The sequence below is a fragment of the Megalopta genalis genome, chromosome 11 (genome assembly GCF_051020955.1).
Source record: "Megalopta genalis isolate 19385.01 chromosome 11, iyMegGena1_principal, whole genome shotgun sequence".
Classification (NCBI taxonomy): domain Eukaryota; kingdom Metazoa; phylum Arthropoda; class Insecta; order Hymenoptera; family Halictidae; genus Megalopta; species Megalopta genalis.
Window position 1 is genome coordinate 15,338,751 of NC_135023.1, and position 24,292 is coordinate 15,363,042.

The following is a 24,292-nucleotide window of genomic DNA, read 5'->3' on the forward strand; positions in this document are numbered from 1 at the left end:
ACGAGTAGTGCTAAGCTGAAGTTGAACCGTCTGCTTAATAATTCGAAGTCCTGGCGAACGTCTTAAATTGATTTCCATAGTGATTAATGTTATTCAGTTCACATGTGCAAGTCGAAGACAGTTATCTGCGGATTTTGTGCATTTATGACAGAAATGCATAGGTGAAATGCAAAAGTGAAGAAACATTAGAAGCATTTAAGGGTGTTGTTACATTAATTTTAACTTATAACAATTATTAAAAGAGAATATATTATATATACATTTATATTTCCTACAACTAACGTAGACAATTTCTATTTTGCATATAGATTCGCAGTTTTGTAATCATTCAAATAAATTCGTTCGTCTTGCTTGCAAAATTCGTCAAGGTACATTGTTATGAGATTAATTACCATGACAAGAAATGTGAAAATTCGATAAAACGAAAAATATTTTTAAGAGTTGAAAAATTGATAGGATAGAAAATTTTGTATAGTTCTTGCTGCATGGTCGAGAGAACGGGGAACGCATTTTCATTCATCAAGATGTATTCCGAAAAGCATAAAATTTTTATTAAAAAACGAGAGACAAAATCCGAACATCCTTAAAATGTATGGTGCGCTAGTTTTCAATTTTAACACGTCTATGCATATAACAAAGTTCTGAAACGTACCATTACAAGTTAGTTTCGTAATTCCAGTGCAGTTTGTTATAAAAACAGCTTTTGAACTCTGACAATTTGGTGGAAATAGAGCAAAATATAATTCTACCCAGAATTGGACATTGTGACAAGCTGCTCGAAGAGGGAATTTCTCTAATATATGGTTTCTTCCTTAAAATATGCATTCCAGATTTTAAGCACGATTCGAACGACAACGTGACTTCTGTCATTTCGCCTCACCATCATAGATATAATTACGTACAACGTGTCGGATGGCTTGAATGGAAATGTTCTTATGTGATAGCTTTCGAGCGCAGTGTCACGTATACCTCTTTATATTGTCCGATCACGAAACTCGATATCTACTTTGACAGGCTCCAATCTGGCAACTTCGTGTTCGGTCGATTGACGTCATTCAACGTACTAAAGGTCTATCGATTTGTTTTCCATGTCTTCCGTATTAGAAATGCATCTCCAAACTTTACAACTTGTTTCTCATTCTGGTGGTTGCTACACGACGAAAATAACTATTTCATGTCTGATTTCAGACTTCTCTATGTCTGAATAATCTCGTCTATAATAAAACGCTATTAAATATCCCTTAATTTCACCAGCATCTGATTACAGTTAGAAATCGTTTCTCAAAACTTGCTCTTGTAATTCCCTGCGTGTATTTCTGTTTCTTGCAATTGTTAATTTCTTTATAAGATAATGTCGTCCTAAAGGAATTGAAGATAAAAATCATTATTTAAGAAGAAATGAAGGAATAAAAATCATTATTTAATTTGTTCTTCCCTGTAATAGAATAAGAGAATAGAAGAAGAAGAATAGTATCTTCCTTGTAATAGTAATAACAGAATTGTTCTAAAATGATAGTCATAATAAATTCAAATTCTTAAATACAAATTCTTAAATACAGATTTAATACAAAATAACTTAATATTACTAGAAAATACGAGTTATCATATTTAATATTTTTATGGCATTATCTGAGGCAATTGTTTTACAATAAAATGGATAATATAATATATTTTATAATTTATATGTATTTTATAGTATATAATGAATTATGTAATAATTAAAAGCAAGAACATATTGTTTGTGTAGTTTAGAAAATTTGTTTCTCAGCGTGAGAAGTTAGAAATCGATTGCTCGTTGCCACGCACAGGAATGTGTTGGTGCAATTTTTAAATGACCTCGCTCTTCTCGTCGTTGTTCGTATAGATGCGACCGGTGAAACCAGCCCCGATCGAATGCTTAGCAATGCTTTTAAATAAATAACGTCCTCTCCCCTCGTCAAGCAGTTTCGTAAAACGATTCCGCTGCAACAGGTGCATGAGCAAAAAATCGGAGGTGGAGGTTATATCAACTCAAGATTTCAGATTAACGGGATAAACTAGAAGAGAGGCTGCAGACGAGTGACTGCCACGGAAACGAATAAGCTCCAGACGTACGATGCAAATTACACGTGAAATCTTAATAAGGATTTCTCTGATGGTGCATATTCAAATTTCTGTTCGAGGATCTCATCTACGTGATATCTTATTATCGCGTCGCTCCACAATCTCGTCAGATTTTGTCAAACGAAGAAAATAAACTTCTTTTGATTCTGCGACTGTCGCGCCGACAACCTCGGAAATTTCATAAAAGTATAATATTTAATTTAATCGAACTGAAATTGGAACGTTAAGTTTTTTGTACGACATCAATTACTTTTTAACATACTTACGGTTCGCGAATAGCTAACGAATAATAAATAAGTACACGCAACAGATTATTAATTCTGTCAGTGACTGTATTTAATATTATTGCTGCAGTTACTTTGTGACGTTGAAGAAATTCAATTTTATTCAATTTAATTTTTAAGTAATTCGAATTTTACTACGGATATTACGGTACTTTCTTATTTGTTAACGAATTCTCTTTTCTTTTCTTTTGTTTCCCTACTAGTCCACAGGATGAATTCCTTCATTTTAAATTCTCTTTATCCTTTTTCCTAGTTTCATGGAGCCCATTATTCTAGCCAGCTTTGTATATGACATGACAATGCGTCTTCATACGTCTTGACAAGGCGAGCTTGTCTCGGCGGATGCACGGCTTGTGTCGGCCGTGTGTACGAAATTCATTCGCGCACTGGTCTTGTCCCGCTCGGCTAATACTATATAGAGAATATTATTAATATTTCATATTTATGTCCTAATGTCGGTCCCGCACCTCAATTATAATTTCCCAAGCACGCTATTTAGGCATTCTGTTCGTGATTCGCCCGGATTCTACTAATGAAAACACTCTGGATGTAGTTAGAACTTCGTGAACAGTGCAATCTGCGTCCATTGTTTTAGTTTTGTGCAGCTGGATTATTCTAAGCACGATGTTTTAAATTATTCTTGAGCAGCTTATAATTGTACAATAATAATTTCTGCGATTGATTTGCACAAACCTGATTGGAAAGCAGTAATTTTAATTAAATAAAATGAAGAGAAAGAAGTGTGCATATTGTTTATAATCATACGTCCACGAAACAATTATTATTTATAACAATGCGTTCAAACAATTATTTTATCAAACAATTAGTACATTATCTAGAACTAATAAGTAAATTTGGATTCCGCTATTTAGAAAACTTTACAACGTTGATTTAATAAGATACAGGATATTGTTTAATACAATGTTTTGAGTTGACTATGAGATTTGATCATAATATGTTGCTGCCAAAAAGATGAAGATTTTCTTTCAGAGCGATGCCACCTTTTTGTTCTTCAATAACTGAGAAAGGCTACAATAATCATAGTAACTTTTCTCAGTAATGAACTTTCTCTTTAAATGTTCTTAGAACTATCGTTGTAACTTTGTGCAAAATCATTATTGTTGTTTGACAGAATTTACGGGCACCCTTTGAACGTTAATTAATAATCGTACCAAGCGTATAATACTCGAAGAAGTTCCTTTCAAAAATTCCACAAAGTTATCCGATCATCAGAGTTTCTGAGTAAACTTGGATCTTAAACTGGAAGCAACTTCGAAAAGCTTCATACGTCAATCAAATGCCTTCAACTTTCCAACCCGTGACTTCCAATTAGCATCATCGTATCCGATATATAGATCCTGCCGCATGAATTACGAACGATTGCTCCAATTCCAGCAGCGCGACGGATCACTCGGAGCTCGCGAAACTTTCGTAAATTTCCACTTAAACGTCGCATTATTAATTCAGCATTTGAACAAATCCGATTAGTCATTGAGAAATTTTCGGATAATGAGCTCAGAGGGAACGGTGTCAAGATGTCCGCTTAATCCTCGGCGTTCGGAGCGGCGCCGTTTAATCCGCGTTCCATCATTCGTCGCGATAAACAAGCGGAACGCTAGGAATCGTTATATCGAAAACGCTGATAAAAGTCGTTTTATAAAAATATCTCCATAACGAAAAATTTCTTCACTAATAGTTGATTGAACGCATAGGTTATGCAATTTACTGTGATATTCTGCACCATTCTTTCATTTTGCATGTGATTACACAGCTTCAAAGTGGCCACGTCCAAATCACCCGGAACTGTTATTTGTAATTGTTTTATCTATTTTAATTAAGCGATGGCTAGACTGCGGATTTTTATGCAAGATAAAAATTGCCTGCATCAATTGCAAGACATATAACCTAATCAGCAAATTCTTTCATTTTTCAATAATTTTAATGGCTTGTAAATAATACATTGACATTTTTATATTTTCTTAATGTGTCTACTAATTTAAATTGCAACCATCCAATTTTGCCACAAGTTCACAATCACGTGAAGAAGTGACAGAGTTTGTTGTTATTTATATTATGCCAGAGCACATTTTATTATTGCCCACATTTCTGTCCAAATATTTAATTAATTGAAACAGAAACCAAGAGAAACATATATTCGTATATTTCTATTTTTTATTATTTCTAATGCATATAAATGTCATTTATAAGTCTATTTATGAGTCTAATAAATGAGTCTATATTGACTATATCCAAACGAGTCTACATTTCTATAATAAAAATAATAGAAAATAGGATCACACAAATATGATATTTTGTTAAATGTTTGTCCAATCATCGGAGAAAATGTAAAAGTCACTTCGAGTTTATTCACACCGCTGTAGATGATCTCAGTCGGAAAATGTTTTTTCCGCTTTTGGGCGCGTCTTACTCCGCTGTGCGACGAGGGGTCGCGGCTGAGAGCGGCGATGTTATCGCTTCGAAACGTTGTAATTGCATCGAGCCGTGACATTTTCCAGTTTGTTTCTCGGTTCCTAAGCCAATTAAAACTTGATCGAGCCACGGCCAGCGGAGAAGCAGAGTCGTAGAAACCGGATGAAGTAAGCAAAGACCAGAGGGTACACAAGCTGCCAGGCCAATGAAATTGACGGGGACAGCGTCGATTTTGAAAAATTCGATTAGCGGATACAATGGCCGGGCACCCATTGCTTCCTGAAGCATCCCTTTGCCGCCCGCTCATTTCCGACCGCCACACCAATCATCCCTTTCCCGTTTCCTGTCCCGAGCTTTTATCCGCGGCATTCCGCCTCTCTATCTCGCCCGACGAAACTGTCCTCCGCCTCGTGACCGTGCACGTTTCTCACCGTCGGGCTAAATATTTAGATCGTTCGTGTCTTGCGAGTGAAAAACGAAACTTGATGCCAGACGCCCGACGAGTGGAAAGTTGGGAGGGCGGTTGCATGGCCTGCAGCTAGCGAGGATACAGCGAACAAAAGCCGCAACCCTCGCACCTCGAAGGCACTCGCTTAGAAAAGACAGAAAAACTGCCAGGTTATGTACAGGGTGTTAAAAAACAGTGATTCAAGACTTTGTTTGATTTACGATTATTGAATACTGTAAAAAACGCATTTACGAGGGCTTTAGTCAATAAGTTTGTTAGTCGAAACAAATATTACAATAAAAATCGTTAAAATTCCGAACAAATCTACTCTTGTTGTATTTATGAAACACAGTGGAGACTCCCTGATCCGAACATTTATTTTCACAATATTCCAATACCTAAACGTTCTATTATCTAATTGATTGTATTAGTTAGACACATTATCGCCTAGCAGAAAACTTGAATTAAATTTTTAGGTAATAAATAAATCGATTCTTTCGGTATGAGGATACTGCAAAAATAAACCGTCGGATAAGAGAGTCGATCTAGAAGTCAATCTTTTCGTCAGAAAATCGACTTTCAGTATCCAAAAATATTCGATAACGTGATATAGTTATTATAGGGTGTTTATGGAAATTCTCATTATTATGAATTCTTTTCTAAAAATCTGAAGAAGGGAGGGATTTCTTACATCGACTAGAAAATTCCTTCTGCTGAGCGTGGAATAATAATGCATTTTAAACAATTCCATTCAAATATAATTCTAGCGAAAAATTGATTTTTTGATACATAAATAAATTAATTTTCTTTCATGCTAAATATGAGCCGCTTTCGGCTTTCGTCCGACGATTTTAGTCATCCTACGGTTAATCCACGGTAGTTTCCAACCACTTTTCTGTAACACCTTGTATATGGCCTCCCGAGGTGGGAGTGGATAAAATAGATTTCCTGCTAGCCGTCAGGTAGCCGGCTGGAGAATGAACCCGCGTTTTCAAATAAAATTCTCTTCCCATCCCGTTTTCACGCGGCCGCGCCTCCCAACGCTATCCGTTGATGTTATTATTATCCCGCAACACGCCAAGAAATTGAACCCTCTCCTCCAACCGTATCCACCAGACACGATAAAACACGCACTCGTAATATCCGCGAATTTACATAAATTCTGCCGTTCGCGTTCCGCCTTGTAATTCACTAATATTTGTGTTTTATCGCGCGAGAGAATCCTCGGGTAGTTTCGCGCGGTGTTCTTGCGAATTGTAACGCGAGTGTTCCTCTTGCTGGATCGTTTAATAAGCGAGCCGGCGCGAACGCTGGAATTAATTTGTTGCAGCGCGAATCTTGCCGTTCGATGCCTCGATCCGGGAAACCTGCAGTAACTTTTGCTCGGGGATGGCAACAATCGTTTACTCCGCTGTTGGTAAATTGTTTCGCTTGCGACGGCTTTCTTTTCGGCGAGTTCGCGACGGTATTAAGAAAAGAAACGATCTTACGCTTTAGAAAAGTTAATCGTTTTGCCGCGGACGGGATTAATTTGTTTCCAAAGCAGAACTTAAGTTTCCGATTGCGTTCTCTGCAATAATGTGCAGCATGTAAGCGCGACTTCCGTGATAAATTCTTCAAGATATTTAAATTACCGCAATCGAATATTATGTTTAATTCTAAACCACTGTTGCCGGTTTGTGATTTGATGCATTTATGATAAAAATGATTAGACAAACTAACGTAATATAAAGACATTAGACAAATTTAGAAACATTGCTATTTTCTCGTCAGATTATTGAAATTATTAAAAGAAGAAATACATTTTTATTTGTGTACAATGGAGTTAAAAAGATTTCATTTTGTGCAAAGATAATTATAAAAACAGATTGTAAAAAGGGGAAATTTTTTGATACACTTGCTTCTATTCGATCGAAATTGGATCCGTTCATTATTAATGTGCGAAGTAAGAATAATTGATTTTGATTTTTTATTCGCCAGTTTTATGGCAATAATAACGCAATAAACATTAGCGATCTGTGAATAATTTCGTGTGGTCGTAATTGCATATTATAATTTCTGTATAAAAAGATTTAATATGGCTTATTCGATAAATATAGAACTAATTATGCCCGAAAACAAAACGAAGGCACGGCAATTGGTCACCCCACAGTAACCGGCCTCACTACCCTGCGTAAGTTTTTCTATACTAGATCTTGTGAAAACGTGTGAAATTCTAAATGAATTGTCAGAAACTAGATGAACAAGTAGCAATAGTTATACTTTGGGTCGAAGCAGACCCGAGTGCTCAATGTTAATCGTTAATGGACTGTGGAGGTACGTGCCTACTTTAAATTGCAGATATAATTGCCGAGCGTGGAATATGATTTCGTTTCGCCCATTTACGATTTCATCAGTTCGCAAATAAAAAGGAGGATCGGTTTAAAAGTTGCGCGGTTTTTTATTTCACCGTACACATCATTTGCTCGGATCGTCCGTAAACGCATAAAATCCGCGGCAATAATTACATTCAATAAAACGTAAAATACGGGATACTTTGATTTTACCATTCATCGATTATTCCATTTATCGCGGTACGCGGGACGAACGTTCTCGCGTGAAACACGTAAGCTCGTGGAACGATATTCCGGCCGAACTGAAATTTGTCCTGTAACCTTTTCTCATCAATGCGCGGAGCTGGCGGCGGGAGGGCAGACGACCGGCCGATATAGTAAAATGAAAAATGTTTGCAATCAACGTTGTCAAAAAGTTCAATAAATCCGGGTCGGATCTGAGAATTTCGGATTCATGGCCATTCGGACAGTGTGTTCCACCGAAGCGTCGGCAGAATGTTCAAGCGTCGCTCCGTTTTGCGACGGATATTGGATTTTCTCTGTTTCCGCGCGTGTTGGTTTCGGAGCCGACCCCATGTTTGTTGACAGAACTGTACAATTCGAGTTCTTTTTCCTCCTCCTCCACTGCCCGACCGAACACGGATGACAAAAACGTCGAACATTGTTACGGCTTACCTAGGCTTATCCGGCGGCGGTGGAAGACAATTTTAATAATTTGCGTCCTCATTCCCGCGAAAATGGAATTTTTACCGGGATTGCTTTGACACGACCAATCCACGCCAGTTATAGCTTCCCCGTTTCGCTGTTTTACATTTTTATCGTTCTACGTGCACTCCGTTATGTACTCCGGTATTATCCGGCTCATTATAACCGCGTCGCCGATTCTTTGTGTTCAACGTATCGTCGACCTTTTAACACTACGACGGTCAAAATGATCGTTCTCGCATGATTTATTTCGCGGATTTTGAAACTTTATCACCATAGAATTACTAGATCGAATGCCAAAATGCGAACAGATACGAAAAATTTAGGAATACTGCTAACGAATTATTAGGAAATGAACAATATTAAAAAGGAACTCGAATAATTTGCAAACTTTGTCCACAATAATTACAATTATGTTAAGAATTTTAGTCTGAATTAGAAAGGATATTGTGTCATTTTTATTTAATGATAGCATTGCTTGATTAATCTGTTCTATTGGAATTGAAATAGCGTTCGCATTAACATAAATCTATTAACACGTTCCGTGCCACGTGTACCATCGATGGTACACGCTTGCATGTTTACTTAGTGAACTGAACAAAATGTTTACAAGAAATTTAGAACCGAAGAATCAATTTCCACCGCAAGAATGGGCGTTGATAAGTTTTTGTTACGTTGTTATGTGTACGAGAATTAATAATTGCACGTAATACATCAAGTTTTAGTAAAATATCAAAGTGTGAAGATTCGAGTAAAAAAGCTCGGCACGGAACGTGTTAAATAAAACCAGAAATATTTTAAATTTACTTTGCGACAACTCATCCCATACAACTTTCGTAAAATGATGGTATGAAGCTGAGAATTTGCATAAAGATCTAGTTATTATTACCACCCCCGATGATTCATCAATTTTTCAATAGCGCTGGTCGAGGATCTTCCCTTGTTAGAGTCGATGGTTTGGCCAACCTAATGGTATTTCGTCAGTCAATCTATTTCCCGTTTACCGAAGCAAGTAACGACGTCCATATAGATCGATTTGCACGTACAGTGGCTTGTTTGGGCTTATTAAGCTCCGATGTTAACTTAAGTGACGATATACACGTGTTTCGTCGTTCGACCCTCGTTTCGTCGGAACTGCATATATTAGTCCCGGCGGGCCGGGGCCGCGCCGTCGTGTCAAGTGCTGTTTGAGTAAGCTCGGAGTGATATCGAGGCGAGTTCCATTGAGTCCTGCGCCCGTAAGGAGACGCGCGAGAAACAGACATTTACCATTCCACGGGCAAAGGACGACGGGAACGCGCGAAACCTCCCTCGGACCGCGTTCGAACGAGTTATCTTCGGAACTCAATGAACCGGATATTAGTTGAACTTTGTTCCCGTGTCAAGTGGAGGTTAATCGAAATTTTCGTACTCCTTGTGCCATCCTGCCATTCCTTTTTCGACGAAATTTTCAATATACGCCACGAATCGAAGTAAACAGTTATCTTTCCTTTTCTAAAAAAAAAACCGATTAGCTGTTTCGCCGTCTTACTTTTTAACCTTTTAACCGTTTAACCATTTAACCTTTTAATCTTTCTCACTTTCTACCTTTTAACCTTTTAACGTTTTAATTTTCCAACTTTTTTTATTAACGTTTTTAGTATAATAAAAAATCCGCGATTCAAATTATTTTGGAAGATTTGTTAGAGAAGATTCCATAAGGCTGCGAGCATACTCGACAGAATCAGAACTACGAATATATTTTTTGTTTTATCTAAGTTTTACTTTAATAGCAACAGCAAATATTTTTGACGTCGAGTGTACTCGTCACTAAACGAACACAGCCATCACAATTTTATAAATAGATAATATCTTCGATAAATAATAATATCGATAGATAATAAAATCGCTAAATAATAAAATCGATAGATAATAATATCGATAAACAGTAATAATTATGTAACATTGTTGCAATACTGTTCGTTGAATATATATATATATATATATATATATATATATATATATATATATATATATATATATTATATATTACAAGGTTTTTAATCATTGTAACAAATACTGAATATATATATATATATATATATTTAGTATTTGTTACAATGATTAAAAACCTTTTATATTATATATAATCCTTTAATATTGGTGAATAAATTATCTGCTCCCATTACAGAAAAATGTTTATAAATGGCAAGTATAATTATCAATAGTGAGTATACAAAGCACATAAAAAGACTAATTCTGTTCTAACAACTGAAACCGAACACTACATGGCTTATTAATCCTTGAAACCATAAAAGCATCAAATTCACCACCAAAATACCAGGTCAACCAGTGTTCCTGCCTTTCCTTTTGCCCCAACACCCCACCAGTGACTAACGAGTTCAAATTACACGAAACAAGGACGCAATAAAACGTTTCAAATATCCAATACAAAACTACCCTCATTATCAGCATCCCGGCAATAATTACATCAAATGCAAATACAGTCGACAAAAATCGTTACGGCTCCCCGGCAGACAGTGCCGCCATCCATTAAATCCGACGTAAAAATTATAATCGAACCGTGCAGTTACCGATTAATATGTACATACATAATAAGCACCCCACCGATCACCCCTCCTCCCTTATTTTCATTCGAAGTTCATCGCTCAACCCGAACCGTCGTCGCCGAACCCCGGGCACAAAACCCTTCCGCACGCAGGTACACCTATTATCAATCAGTCGGCGTCGAATCGCTAAGAAGTACCCTCGCCCGCGGCGAAGAATATTCAAACAACGGGGCTGAATCGCGAAAACTACCAGGCAGGTCGTTAAACATCCCTTCAAAGCTCGCGTCACAATTGCAGGTTCGCCCGAGGTGAGAAAAATCGATAGCGGCGCGTTACGCGACGAAAAAAAAAGAGAGAGCGAGAGAATGAGAGAGGGAGAGAGAGAGAGAGAGAGGGAGAACAAAAAGGTGAAAATAAAGAAAGAAAAAACGGAACGAAAAACTCGAGGGTTCGCGCAGGTAGAGCAGCCAGCGTACCTGTAGCCTGATAAAACAGAATGTAAATCAGAACTAGCGAGGGAGCGAGTTCCATCGGAGGACCTGGTCAACCCCCATGCGTTCGGCTCGCACGGCGACCAATGTACACACACGCCGATATACATATGTATATTACCGAAGTTTACTTGCTGCAGTGCAGTAGTAACAGCGTCCTATCCCCTTCGTCCCCTCGCTACGGTACGCCCTGTGCATTTCTCTTTCCCTCTTCCCGCTCGGCTCACTTTCCTGCACCCGCTCGCGTCACCCCTCCCTAAGCGCCAGCCCCTCTCGCCCCTCAGCTTTCTCTCTGTCTCGCCGAATCCCTATCGTTGTCCCTCTCGAGGCCGGGACGATCCGGTGTTTCCCTCTGTAGATCCTCCTTCTCTCGGACCGTATCAACCCCTCTATTTATCTCGATTCATCCCCTATCACGCAAGATCTCCTCCCTCTCTCGGCCGCTCAGTCTCTGTCCCGCAGCCCACCGCCTTCTCGCGGCGACCACGTCCGAAAATGGGTTCTCCACCTGGCCGGAATGGTTTCCGAAAAGTTTCGCTCGCACGCAGCCATCCTGCAGCCGGTCCAGCAGCTACCCTTTCCTCCGACCCACTTGTACAAATACCACGCAGCTCGTTGCGCGGCCGGTTGCGCGCACACACAGACCCGCACCTGACAGGTATTACGATGATAGATAGGCGCGTACCACTTTTTTTTCATCTCTCTTTCTCTATCTCTATATATATGTCTTTCTCTCCCTCTCTCTCTTTTTGCTCTGTCTCTATCTATCTCTCTGCTTGGCCCTGCCGGCGTGCTGGATCTCTTCCGGTCCTTTTGCAACTGGCTGGCAGCCAGCCAGAATTCACGGTGCTCCCACGAACCAGGGCACTGGAGTTCGACGTGTAGCATCTCCGTGGACAGCACCATTTCAAAATGAATTTTTCTTTCCTCTATTCGTCTCTTTCTCTGCGCCCTCCTGGACTATCCTCTGCTCTGCATCCTCATCCTCGTGTTCTCGCTCTCGCTCCCTTTCTCGTTCTGCTCCTGGCCTGCTGGCCTCCCACCAAACCGCACGGCTCGCCCCGGTCAAATGAGAGCACGACAGCAAAGTTCGGGCCAGAGGACCGCGGCGGTTTGCTCAAAAGAATTCGTTTTACGAGACTATTCTAGCCGAGCCGCCTCTTCGAAATCCTCTTTCTCTCTATTTTTTTTCTCTTTCTCCCCCTACTCTCTTCTCGTTCTCCCTCTTTTTTCTCTATTTCTCTGTCTATCATTCTCGCGCGCGTCCTATCTCCCGTTCTCTCTCTTTCTCTTTCTCTCTTTCTCTGTCTGTTTTTCTCTCTGCGAGCTATCCGAGCTTTTCAACCGGTACCCCGGCAACTTGTCTTTAGCGGCGCAGCAGCGATGACAATTTGCTTCAATTGATTGCCGTGCATGATGCATGCCTCGATCCTCGCGCTTTCATTTTTATGGCTTGCTCTTGCTCGCTGATCGTTATCCGCTGGCTGCGAGACTTTATGCATTCGCAGCGTGTTTTAGTGGCCGACACGCGATAAATCGACCGTTGAAACAAAGTTTCGGCAAATTTTTATTTTTATCGCGATTTCACGGACACACCGGGGTTCATATGTTTTCGGTGATCTGGGTCGTTTTTATCATTGCCCGTTCGGTTAAATCTCATTCATTTCTGATACCGATCTCACGTTATTTTTAAGTTTCAGAGTATATTATTCTGCTGCTTTTAGGAAAATCGATCACGAATTTTATTAGGACTTTGTTAACACGTGCTAGCACAATTGAATTTACTTGTCGCGAAACTATCGTTTATATAATATGTCAAGTTATGTATACGCGCGTTCATAAATATTATATATTATATAATTGTCTATATTATCGAGGGTTGTATTTATAAAGTATATAGTTGTATAGTAAATTCACCTTTTCCAGTGCATTAAAATTAGGTCTGCGATTCAATGTTCGTTTAAAATTTGTTCATACCTTTTGTTTTCGAGGAAAGTAAGTACGAGTACAATGGCACTCGCATTCACTGAATTTTTAAATCCATTTCTCTGGAAAATAAAGTCTTAAATGAAAAAATGTATTCTATATTTCTGACTTATTTTTTTTACTCCACGGTTATACCGCCTGATATCGTGTATACAATAAAATAAAAATAGCTAAATTAATTAACTAATTGTTTTAATTTCGATTTAATAAATTAAAATAAATTTTTTAATTACATTTGTGGCGAGAGTGATTCTGATTCCAACTAAAAAGATAAGTCAGAAATGTAGAATACATTTTTGTTCATTCGAGGGCTTTGTTTTCGAGAGAAATGGGTTTAAAACTTCGGCGAATACGCGTAGTATTGTATAGGAATCGAATGGCGTACCTACTCTACTTTTCGAACTTATTTTTTCTCGAAAACGAAGCGTATTAACAAAATTTTTAACGACCTCGTATACGAACATTGAATTCCAGATCGAATTTCAATGCATTGTGAACTTCAGCACTATTAATTTTATAAATATAACGTTAATGTAATTTCTCGTTAACGTAGACAATTACGTAATACACGACAAATTAATTCGACTGTAATTAAAATAATTAAGTGATTGGTATAAACTATAATTATGGTGTCTGGCTAAATGGCACACACGCTATCAATCACAAAATATATTACTGCAAATTTAATCCTACTGCTATTATGGATTTCATGAACATGTTAGGTTCCACTTTAGTAATATAATTTATAAGAATTAATAAAGCAAAATTTAAAAAGACAAATCTCATTTTCGTCGTACGAATTATTGGAAATATAAAGGAAATACAAATCTCGTCTTTGTTATTAGCAATTTTACATCTTTAATTCGTTCTGGTTTGATACGTTTTGGTGCGCGTTAACAAGTCTGCAGATTTTTATGTAAAATAAAAATGTTGTTCAGCAATTCTACGAAACACGAGCTAAATGAAATTCTATTTTTTCTTTCAATGGTTCTAATCAACCCTTTGCACTCGGATGGCGACTCAGAGGCGCCATTAAAAATTGTTCTGTCGCGTTTCAAAATAATTTTATTAAGCAAATTTTTGTTTATATCCGGAGAATTATTGAAAGCGCGACTGTTGCATGAATCGCAATATTCAATTTCATGCGTACAAAATGCACTAATTTTTATAAAATAGAAATACCGTGTGTCAGAGAAGCTATTTGAAATTTTGCGTTATTTTGGCATCGAGCGCAAAGAGTTAATTGGGAATAATGTAGCAGTGTTTCTAAACTTTTCCACTATTTTCAATCAACACGTTGAACGCCACGTCACCCATATCTGGGTGACGGCTATGTTTCCGCAGTCTTATACTAACAAATTATGCTTTTATTTAAATTTGTTTCTATAATATTATATTTTATTAGTTACGATGGAATTCGTTAAAACATTGTAAACATAACTGGAGTGACTCTGGACACTCAGGACAATACGTTATAGGGTTCTGTACATTTTTGTTTGCTTCGTGGCGCCCGGAGAAACTCCACCGATTTACGCTGGGCGTTCAACGTATTAAACTTTTCCACAGTTTTCTGTATTTCTGTTAGCAATTTTTGCAATAAATTCGTAAAATCCGCTATCTTGTATTAACGCATTATAACAAAGTTTACACTTCCTTTTAATTACGGCCTGTTAATGAAAATCCAATACAAATAATCCCCGTTGCGTGAAAATAAAATCCGGAATGTTTCCATTTCTGATTCCGGTACAGATGGGCCTTATTGCTTTGCGCAAAAATGATTCGGCTATTCTCATTCTACTTTTTGCTGAGTGCCGAGTGTTTCGAATTTTTGCCTAGGTGATGTTGCCACGTACTTCGCTCGACGCTCTGTTCTATGTAGTAGGTATGCTCTAGTAGGTCTCGTAAAGAAAGGCTATCCTCGAAAGGTCCGTGCATAATCGTAAAGAAACAATGTTGTGAGGTTCGTCACATGTTTGAACGAGGAACCACCTATTTTGTCTTACAGCCCCTATTCCCGCGTTTTACTTCCCTTGAACGCCAAATATATTTACAGCATTTTGTAGTCAGGCTCCTAAACGAGAAAGGAGATTGTAGGTTGTCAGGGCGAAATAGCGTGAGTCTACCAAAAATGTTTGATGCTTATTGTTAGCGTAAAGCTTACAGAGGACTTATTCTAGCTTTTGTAGCTATTATATTATTGTAGCTATTGTGTGTGTGTACACCTTTTGATATATAACACAATTTATGACGCGATCATAATCATATGTTACCATCTGTTTACTTCCAGACTTTGGCTATTAACTTATCTGTGAATTTGCACACTTTTTAGTATCAAAAAGCAAACTGATAAATTGTAGAAATTGTTTAGTATAACATCCAAGTAGTCTAGTCGAATTACTTGGACGTTATACTAAACAATTTCTACAATTTATTAGCTTAGTTTTTAATACTAAAAAGTATGCAAATTCACAGATTTGAGAAATGGGTTTTCCAATACTAGTTAGGTTTCGTCCGGAAATTTATTCCTTTTTCACACGCGTTGAGTATATAAAATTTGTTTTTATTTTTCAGCACAAATTGAACGCACTATACAGTTTACAACACACTCAATTTACGAAACAACGGGACATATACGAGTTAATACGCAACAAAGAGATGTCTCGTATTAGGAGAGGTATTGGGCAACTTCATCCTAATTTCGCTCCGTTGAAATATTTTCGTTTCGAGAACGATGGATCCAGGTGAATCGCGATCGGGTAATAATGAAACCGACGAAAAAATTGATCCCCTCTAAAACCGTGACAATGTTCTCGTGACACGACGTCGACCTTAAAATCTCCGGTGCACTCAGAAAGGGAACGTTGGAAGGGCTCTGGCACGGCAAACGTACGATAGTCGTCCATAAAAGGAGAACCCTTTTGTGAAAGTTCCATAGAGGCTTGTACGTTATCGCAAGTACGTAATCGTAAAGACTTAAAGTATAACGCCGTGGGGGTCCTTTCTTTCGGGGCAGCAACTGAGTGCAGCCTCATCATCCTTTCTTTATCCTTGCCTATCTTTCTCTTTCGGTCCTTCTATTCTGTCGCGCCCCCTCGGTGTTACTCAACTTCACAGAAGAATTTCAGGGACGGGTTCAGTCCAATATAAAAGACAAGACGGCGCGCGGCTGCAGGAGTCGGGAAGCCGGGAAGAACTCGGGGAAGACCGTGGGCGGACGGGAAATTCTTTGTGAATTTTTCAAACTGCAATGAATTACCCGCGATAGTGGTCTCTGAACGCGGAAACGAACAGGATCGGCCGACGCTGCCGAGCGGCGCGGAGCAGAGCAGAGCGGAGCGGAGCAGTGCAGAACGGCGAATTGGAGCACGAACTGTAATAATTTGACGAGCGTCCGCGTCCCTGTGTATTACTTATTTATTTTCATAGCGGCGCCGCAACGGCGACGCACACCCGCGGATTGATTTAATTTAAGGTGACGCGTAACGCGACAATCCCATCGGAATACGGCCGACATTTTGTGGCACTGTTTATTCCGTGCGTACGATGGAGAATAATATGATTGCGGAATGCCGGTGCACCGACTATGCTGCTATTGACGTGAACCTCGCTGAAGATCCCGTGGCAGCTCGCTGTGTACACACGCGGCGGGGACGCGGCGTTATTGTAGATTGCAAATGCGCATCGAAATTTCCGAATAAATATGCTCTTGCGAAACTTCTTCCTTCTCGACGATCGGATACATCTGGGAGTGAAATACTTTGTTTCGAAACTCCGGGCTGCATTTTCTGCATTGACAGAATTTAACCATCTGAAATGTGTTTTACTTTATTCGTTTTTAATGATCGTGCGGTTAAGCATTTTTATACACTTTGTACGTATGCTATACATTGTATAGTATTCGTTCCTTTTTCTTCTTTGTCATGAAGTGTTCAAACAAAGTGTCAAAATCACGAATATGATTCTTGTTTCATCGAAGTTTGACTTTAATGAAAAATAGAATGTTTTAGGCGGATTTTACATTACATTTGCAGATACAAAAACTCTGTTGAAATAGTACATTATTTGATAACTCAAGGGGAAGGCGAGATTTTTTCGTGTAATGCTTCATCATTAACGCTAGATTTACGGAGCATAAAAAGACAGCTGTTTTATATTAGTTTATAAAAGTAACATTTGCCGTAAGTAACATATATGTCTAGTGTTTATTAATGTTAAGACGTGTTTATTAATTGTTATTTTGAACTGGAAATCTAATACGCGGTCGAGGCGCAGTCTGTTCAAAATAAAAGAAATTTTTCCAATCTCGAGCAACAAACAGAGCCACCGATGCCATCAACGACAAAAACATGTTTTCCTAACTGAAGAAAATACAGTCCTACTTTCTGCAATCTTTATCTCCCGGGAAAGGAAATATCGTTTTACCGACGGATGCTAAAAACTCGATAGGAACTTTATTACGTAATGGTTCATGTTGCCCTCGCATTCTTGTTTAATACATAATATCGTTCTTAGAGTAAACATCCATTCAAGTAACTATCATTGATAGCTGGATCATCTGTAAACAGATCTAATGTAATACACCCACGAAATTGGTTTGTAGTAGAAATAGAATTCCTCCTATATATCTATTAAACTTTGGATGGTAGTTGTGTTTCATGATATCAAGTGACAAAACTATTGTAAAATTCTGTATATATATATATAATATGATTACAAAACTATTGTAAAATTCTGTATATATATATATATATATATATATATATATATATATATATAAATATATAATATGATTACAGAATTTTACAATAGTTTTGTCACTTGATATCATGAAACACAACTACCATCTAAAGTTTAGTGATGAGTCGCCGAGACTTTAGCCTCAAGACTGTCGGTCGTCTCGAGACTCAAGAGAATTGTGCTTGTTTCGAAATAGTCTCGAGACTTTCTAGACGGTCCCCAGAGTCTTGAAGATTCATGGTTACTGTACGTACTTTGTGCAATCACAATTAATTTTCGTAATTACGTATGCATTACATTCGCATACATATGACTTCGATGTTATCAGAAACTTCTGCAAAAGCAAAAATAACTGAAGGTTTAATGTTCAAATGATAAATACAAAGTTGCAATATCTGGTGATACATTTCTATGCTTCTTCATACGTTGTATAACATTAACACTTTATTTGCCGCTGTTGTTCTACAATAATAATCATATTATGATCGTAGATCACTGGTAGGTAGTTCTTTAATTGGGTTAATATTATGTATTTATTATATTACGTATATATATATATATATATATATATATATATATATATATATATATATATACATATATATATATTACGTATATATTAATATTATATATTAATATTACATATTAATATTATGTAACAACTTCTTCTGATATTATTATTTGAGAAAAAGTTGTCAAGCTTTTCTTACATAGAGCACAGTCATTAAAAAGCCGATTAAAGGGCTTCTGGACGTGTCTAATTAGAAAATATAACTTCTTCTTATCTTAGAATATATATGCAAGTATATATTTGATACAAGAGATAGAGAGAATGTCCAATAAATTAACGCAACCCAGTGATTGAACACTTCCCTATTATATAAAATAGTATCGTTTATATATATATGTATATATTTTTACACTAAAGTTGCAATGGCTACCTCTAGCGATCGTCACCAGATGGATCCGTTTCTCGCAGCTACCTGAACCGTCAACGATTCGTATATATACCGTCCCCAACTGTTCGTCCAATATCCCCGCGTCTAAGGCAGGGTCCGCTAGAAAGCCTTACTGACGAGTCCTCTAGCGGATCCAGAACGAAACGTGGTGTATCCTGTCCTTTCCTCCGCTCATTCATTATCCACAACATCGCCAAATTTGGTGACTATCTGGGAGCAACCACCAAAACCAACAACAACAACAACATTGAGCAGCGCAAGGGAGAATAGAATGCAGTTGCAGACTGAAGGGCCGAGGTCAATTAAAAAGTTCTTCACCTAGGTGTGTGCGATCTGTTGGATGACGCATGGAATCAGGAGCGCAGCCCCCAGAGAGATACCTGGGACCTACAAGTCGTCGTCGTCTGTAACAGAATAATCCAGCGGATCGGCGGGACCCACGCACAAAGGGAATACCTTTGACCGAATTTCGACATATGTCTACGGCTCTGAAGGAACAATTGCGTGTATATTCCATTCCCTCCTGCGGTCAGGCCCCGATACTTCCGCGTCTAAGGCAGGGCCTGCTAGGATAGCCTTACTGACGAGTTCTCTAGCAGGCCCAGGACGAAACGCCCCCTTCTTCCTTTTTTTACTCCATCATTTACAATTATTTTATAGATTAAAATTTTTTTTAAATTCTTTAACTCTTTTTCTTATTTTTGATTACAACTACTCAATGTTGCACAAAAGCATAAAATCCGCAGCTTAATAATGAAACTTATCGGAAAATCGTGACAGTAATAATTTAAAGAACTTATCATTTGAAAGGATTGCAGAATGTTCCCTAAACTGTGCACCAGAGTGGTGCTTATTTATCGATTTTCTATTCGTCTAGTCTTACCCGCCAAAATTGTGACACTTGATGAGAAAATAATGTGCGCAACATGTCGACGTTTCCCGAGTACAAAGAGTTGTAGAAAATCAATAGAAGTGCTATACGAAGAAGTATGCTTATAACAAGTAGAATAACAATGAATTTCTATATAGATATATGACACAGTGAGGTATGTGATAACCTTTAGAAAATACTATCAAATACAATAAAAGTAACAATAAGACATTTATTCTGATTTTTAACAAGAGTGTTACTGTAATATTTGCTGTAAGTAACATATAAACTGAATAAATAACTCATGAATGTATCTTTACGAGATGAATAATCGTAAATTATAAAATTAGTGACCCGCCATTTTGACGGCTTCCGTAAAGCTAGTGATAATGAGTATTTTCACTATGAGGGCCTTTGCCTTTATCACAAATCTGCTAAGTTGTATTTGAAGAAACAGAGATGTTAGAATTATATTTCATGCAATTATTATAATAAATGGAAGTGGATAAAAGCAGTCTCACGCACTCACGAGATTACTTCATTGCGTGATTAAAAAGTTGCATCGTTCGCGTGAATGCCGAGAGTTATAAATTCTATACCGCAGATAACAGCTCTATTGTCTTGCGCGATAGATTAATGTTTTCTTTGTGGCAGCTGAAAAGTTGTTGCTGCACGTTTTCTTGTTATGAACTTTGTTGGCCCCGGAACACATTAATACCTTATAGCAATAGTTTAAGTCAACTGCTTTATTACGAGGAGCTAAACTCAGACAAAGAAATTATTTCGGGCTCAGACCCTCTCTGTAAAGTCCCCGACGACATGTATGCAGTTGACGAACACTTGTGTTTCCAGTGCCTTAGCCCTCGAATAATACAGTAATTACAATAGGGACCCAGGTAGTAAGCATACCTGGTCGCGTTCGTCCGCAAGCCATTCTAACGGACCTTTCCACCGAGGAAAACTCTGTCTAGCCGCCATTTTCTAACCTGGGGCCCGTATGTAGGGGGTCGTCCTCTACCTCCCCCCCCCCGAAATTTGTAGTGGGCAGTGGCCATCTTGCCAAAAAGGAGTGGAGCATCTTGCCCAATGACAAGTTGCCTAATTGAACAAGTACAAGTTCACCCTAATGTAATTTTTTTTCCATTTTCCACATAAAAGCACGACACCGACCAAGAATAAATATGATTCACAATTCGCTAGTCCTAACGATACAGGCGTCGACGTTTCGAGAGTCCTGCAGGTTTTACTGGATTATAAGATACTAGATCTAGTAAAACCTGCAGGGCTCTCGAAACGTCGACGCCTGTATCGTTAGGACTGGCGAATTGTGAATCATATTTATTTTTAGTCTAACAAATGCTCCCACAAGATTAATTCGGTGTGTTAATGTCGCGATATATATAATCTTTAATAAGTGGCACTTCGGTCTATATATATATATATAGACCGAAGTGCCACTTACTAAAGATTTCGCGACGCAACAAACTTGACGTTTTATTTAGGCAGCAAAATGGCTGCACAAAAGATCTGGATCATTTTCTTACCACGAATTGCGTTTCAAGTATCAAGAATAATAAAAACCATATACTATTAAACTTCTGACAAAATAATCCAATGTCATGTCTGGTATCGAACTCATAATTGAAGAATGAATTTTTAAAAGATGTTTGCAAGTCGGCGTTAACTTATAATTTTAATGCAATTCACTTAGAAAATATTACACTGCACAATAGTAAATTAGTACCTAGAATTTCTAAGGATAATAGCGAGTTCTGCTGCGATGTGACAGAAAGTAAGACGATTCGGCCGGCTGTCCCTCTGAAACATTCAGAAACGTCGATGGTAGACGTTCGCACGCGTCTTCGAACAGTTCGGGATCAGTTCGGAATTCAGTTTCAGACCGAAGGACTTAAAAGAACTTCGACCGATGAACTTCGGACACGTTCGAAAGTTTGACACTTGAACGGTGTTTGGCGAACTAGGCTCTAACGAACATCATCCGCCTCTCCTCATAATGAAGTCCCGTCGTTAACGCGAAAACGTTTACATTCGCCAATGGCGAGAACAATCAAGAAGCGGCGCCGGCCGCGACATTAACGCGGCGAACACCGCCGCGCCGCGAACTTTCGTCAAGAAACCTTCCCCGATATTACAAAAGTTTCAATTTCCTAATCGGCCGGCGAGTGGATCGCGTTTTAATAAACGCGACTCGTAACGAGATATTTTATTCCGTTGAACTCGCGCGTATCAAAACTTCTTGTTACATCGGCCAGACAATCATCACGTTTACAGCGTCTGTGGGATATGTAAGAAGTTTTCCATCATCTTTGTTGGATTCTCTTCAGGAGTGGAAACGGAATACGAAGTTCCGTAAACATGAAATGAACCTCGAACTGTAGCAGAATTCTACTTTCTTACCGCCGAGAGTCGGAATAATATTCCTCCGCTGCGAAACTTATAAATGAAAACCAGGATAAGCTGAACAGTTTTATGAAAATTTAACCGTAACGATAGCAGCTGATGTACTCGAATGTAATTAAAAAGTTTAATTCCGCTGTCGATAATAAGCAAGCGATCTTGCTAAACACGAAAAGATACGGCACTGGGTAAGAGACTGTTCGAAACATAATCGATTCTTAACAGCCAGATGAGCACAGACAACAGTAAGCATGGCTATAATGAAGATGCGCTTCTTTGACGGAAACTTCAATGGTGGAACGCCTTCGAACGAAGTACACTTGCACAGTAGTTCACTGAGAAGCTTCTCCATTCTCAACAAGTATTCTATGAAACGTTTGTTTGAGATGAAAGTAATTAGCATTTCAATTAACCTTCCGACTGCGGTGACCGGGTCATTCTGATCGTGTATTTAAATCGGCATTTAATTCTACAATTTTCGACCATTAAATTCAACAAATTTCTGTTACACAGAATTGGGCACAAACAATAAAATCCGATTAGTGATTATCGATTATAACTCACTATATAGTTACTATACATTATTATACGTTAGTTACAGCAACTAACGAATTGTTATTGATAATAATTAATCACGTTTTGCTGAACTCTACTGTTACACTAGGAAGGATGGAGAGACTAATATGTCATCATGAAGTAAAAATGTGTCTTGAAAAATTGATCCGTAAGACTGTGAATGTTCACGAACATCGTCGATTGTACAGTTGTGCAAATGGTCGGCTGTCCGAGGGTAAAACAACATTGAAACCAGATTTTGTCGTATGCTTCAAAAGCAACGTTTTCTAAAAGTTTCTCTGTACAAAGAAGTCTTGGATATACAATATCTCAGATTCGGAATGTTGCGTGAACGATCCACGTGCATAAATAATTGCGCATTTCGCGGCTTACTTGAAACGACGCCGGTGCTATCGAACGAGCTGTTTCGAAAAACGATCGCACGTTGCGCAGCGCCGCGAAAATTATTAACGTCCCGATCAGCCGATCAACGGTAGTTCCGGTCCAAAATATCGGAGAAGGCGATCCGGCTCATTGCGCGTGCATTATTCGTGGCGCGCAACCGAACCTCTGCGGACGCAACGAAAAATGAGATCGGACCGCAAGAATACTTTTCCTCTGATCCGGCCCGAATTTGATGGGGCGCTGCGGCGTCGTTATTTAATTCGAGCTTGTCGGCGAAACAATTTAATTCTTGTCAGCCGATAATCCGGCGAAAACAGGGGCGCGAACGTAATTTCATTTAACTCCGTGACACCATCATTTCCCTAGAAATAATCCCCGAGCAAACGCGGCGCGACTGGCGAAATATTTCAATACACGTTGGATCTCTGACAGCGTGTCAATGTTATTACCGAGAGAGAGTTCTCGGCGCGGACAGGCCCGCGGGCGGTGAAAAAGGCTGAATCAATTAGAAAGCCAATTTACCTGATAGTCCATGTAATTCCCGTAGCCCATGTGGTTGCAGGTGCAGGCACATGCCTGAATGTGCCTCCGCATGTCTAGCTCGACCTCCTCGCCGCAGACACCTCTGCTGGTAGCCATCATGGTATCCCCCATGCAATAACCGCTGGTACAATACATCCTCGGATCACTCTGGTCAAGGTAGCCTCCGCCAGTGTCGTCGTACCCGAGCCCACTGGCACACCTGGAATCCGAGGTATATCCCACACGAGATTGGGGACGCTCCTCGTATCCCAGCCTGGACTGGGGCCGATGAAAAGTCGGAGGTACATCCTGCAGCAAAAATTCGTCACGTTCCGTCAGCAGCCTGAATCTTCTGTTAATAAGTGTGACAATCGTTAGTGTCTACAAAACGTTCGTATAATAACTAATTTCACATAAGATATCGCAGATCTTAGTTCAGTAACGAAATTTATGAAATCAATCCTCGTGTGGCGTACTTCGCCAATTTTCTCTTGAA

At 38.8% G+C, this 24,292-nt stretch overlaps 1 protein-coding gene and 1 long non-coding RNA gene across 3 annotated transcripts in view; one reads left to right on the forward strand and one right to left on the reverse strand.

Annotated features, from left to right (window-relative positions):
• LOC143260305 (uncharacterized) overlaps positions 1-19,637 on the forward strand; it is a 237,903-nt gene extending 218,266 nt beyond the window's left edge. For both annotated transcript variants that reach the window (XR_013034450.1, XR_013034449.1), the window contains one exon: positions 19,115-19,637. This is a non-coding gene — a long non-coding RNA (uncharacterized LOC143260305). The remainder of the gene's footprint in view (positions 1-19,114) is intronic.
• The window catches only part of LOC117219137 (dipeptidase 1), a 287,674-nt gene that overhangs the window by 192,778 nt on the left and 70,604 nt on the right, over positions 1-24,292 (reverse strand). Inside the window, exon 3 of the mRNA XM_033468054.2 lies at positions 23,797-24,105. Coding sequence (XP_033323945.1) covers positions 23,797-24,105 — 309 coding nt within the window. The remainder of the gene's footprint in view (positions 1-23,796; positions 24,106-24,292) is intronic.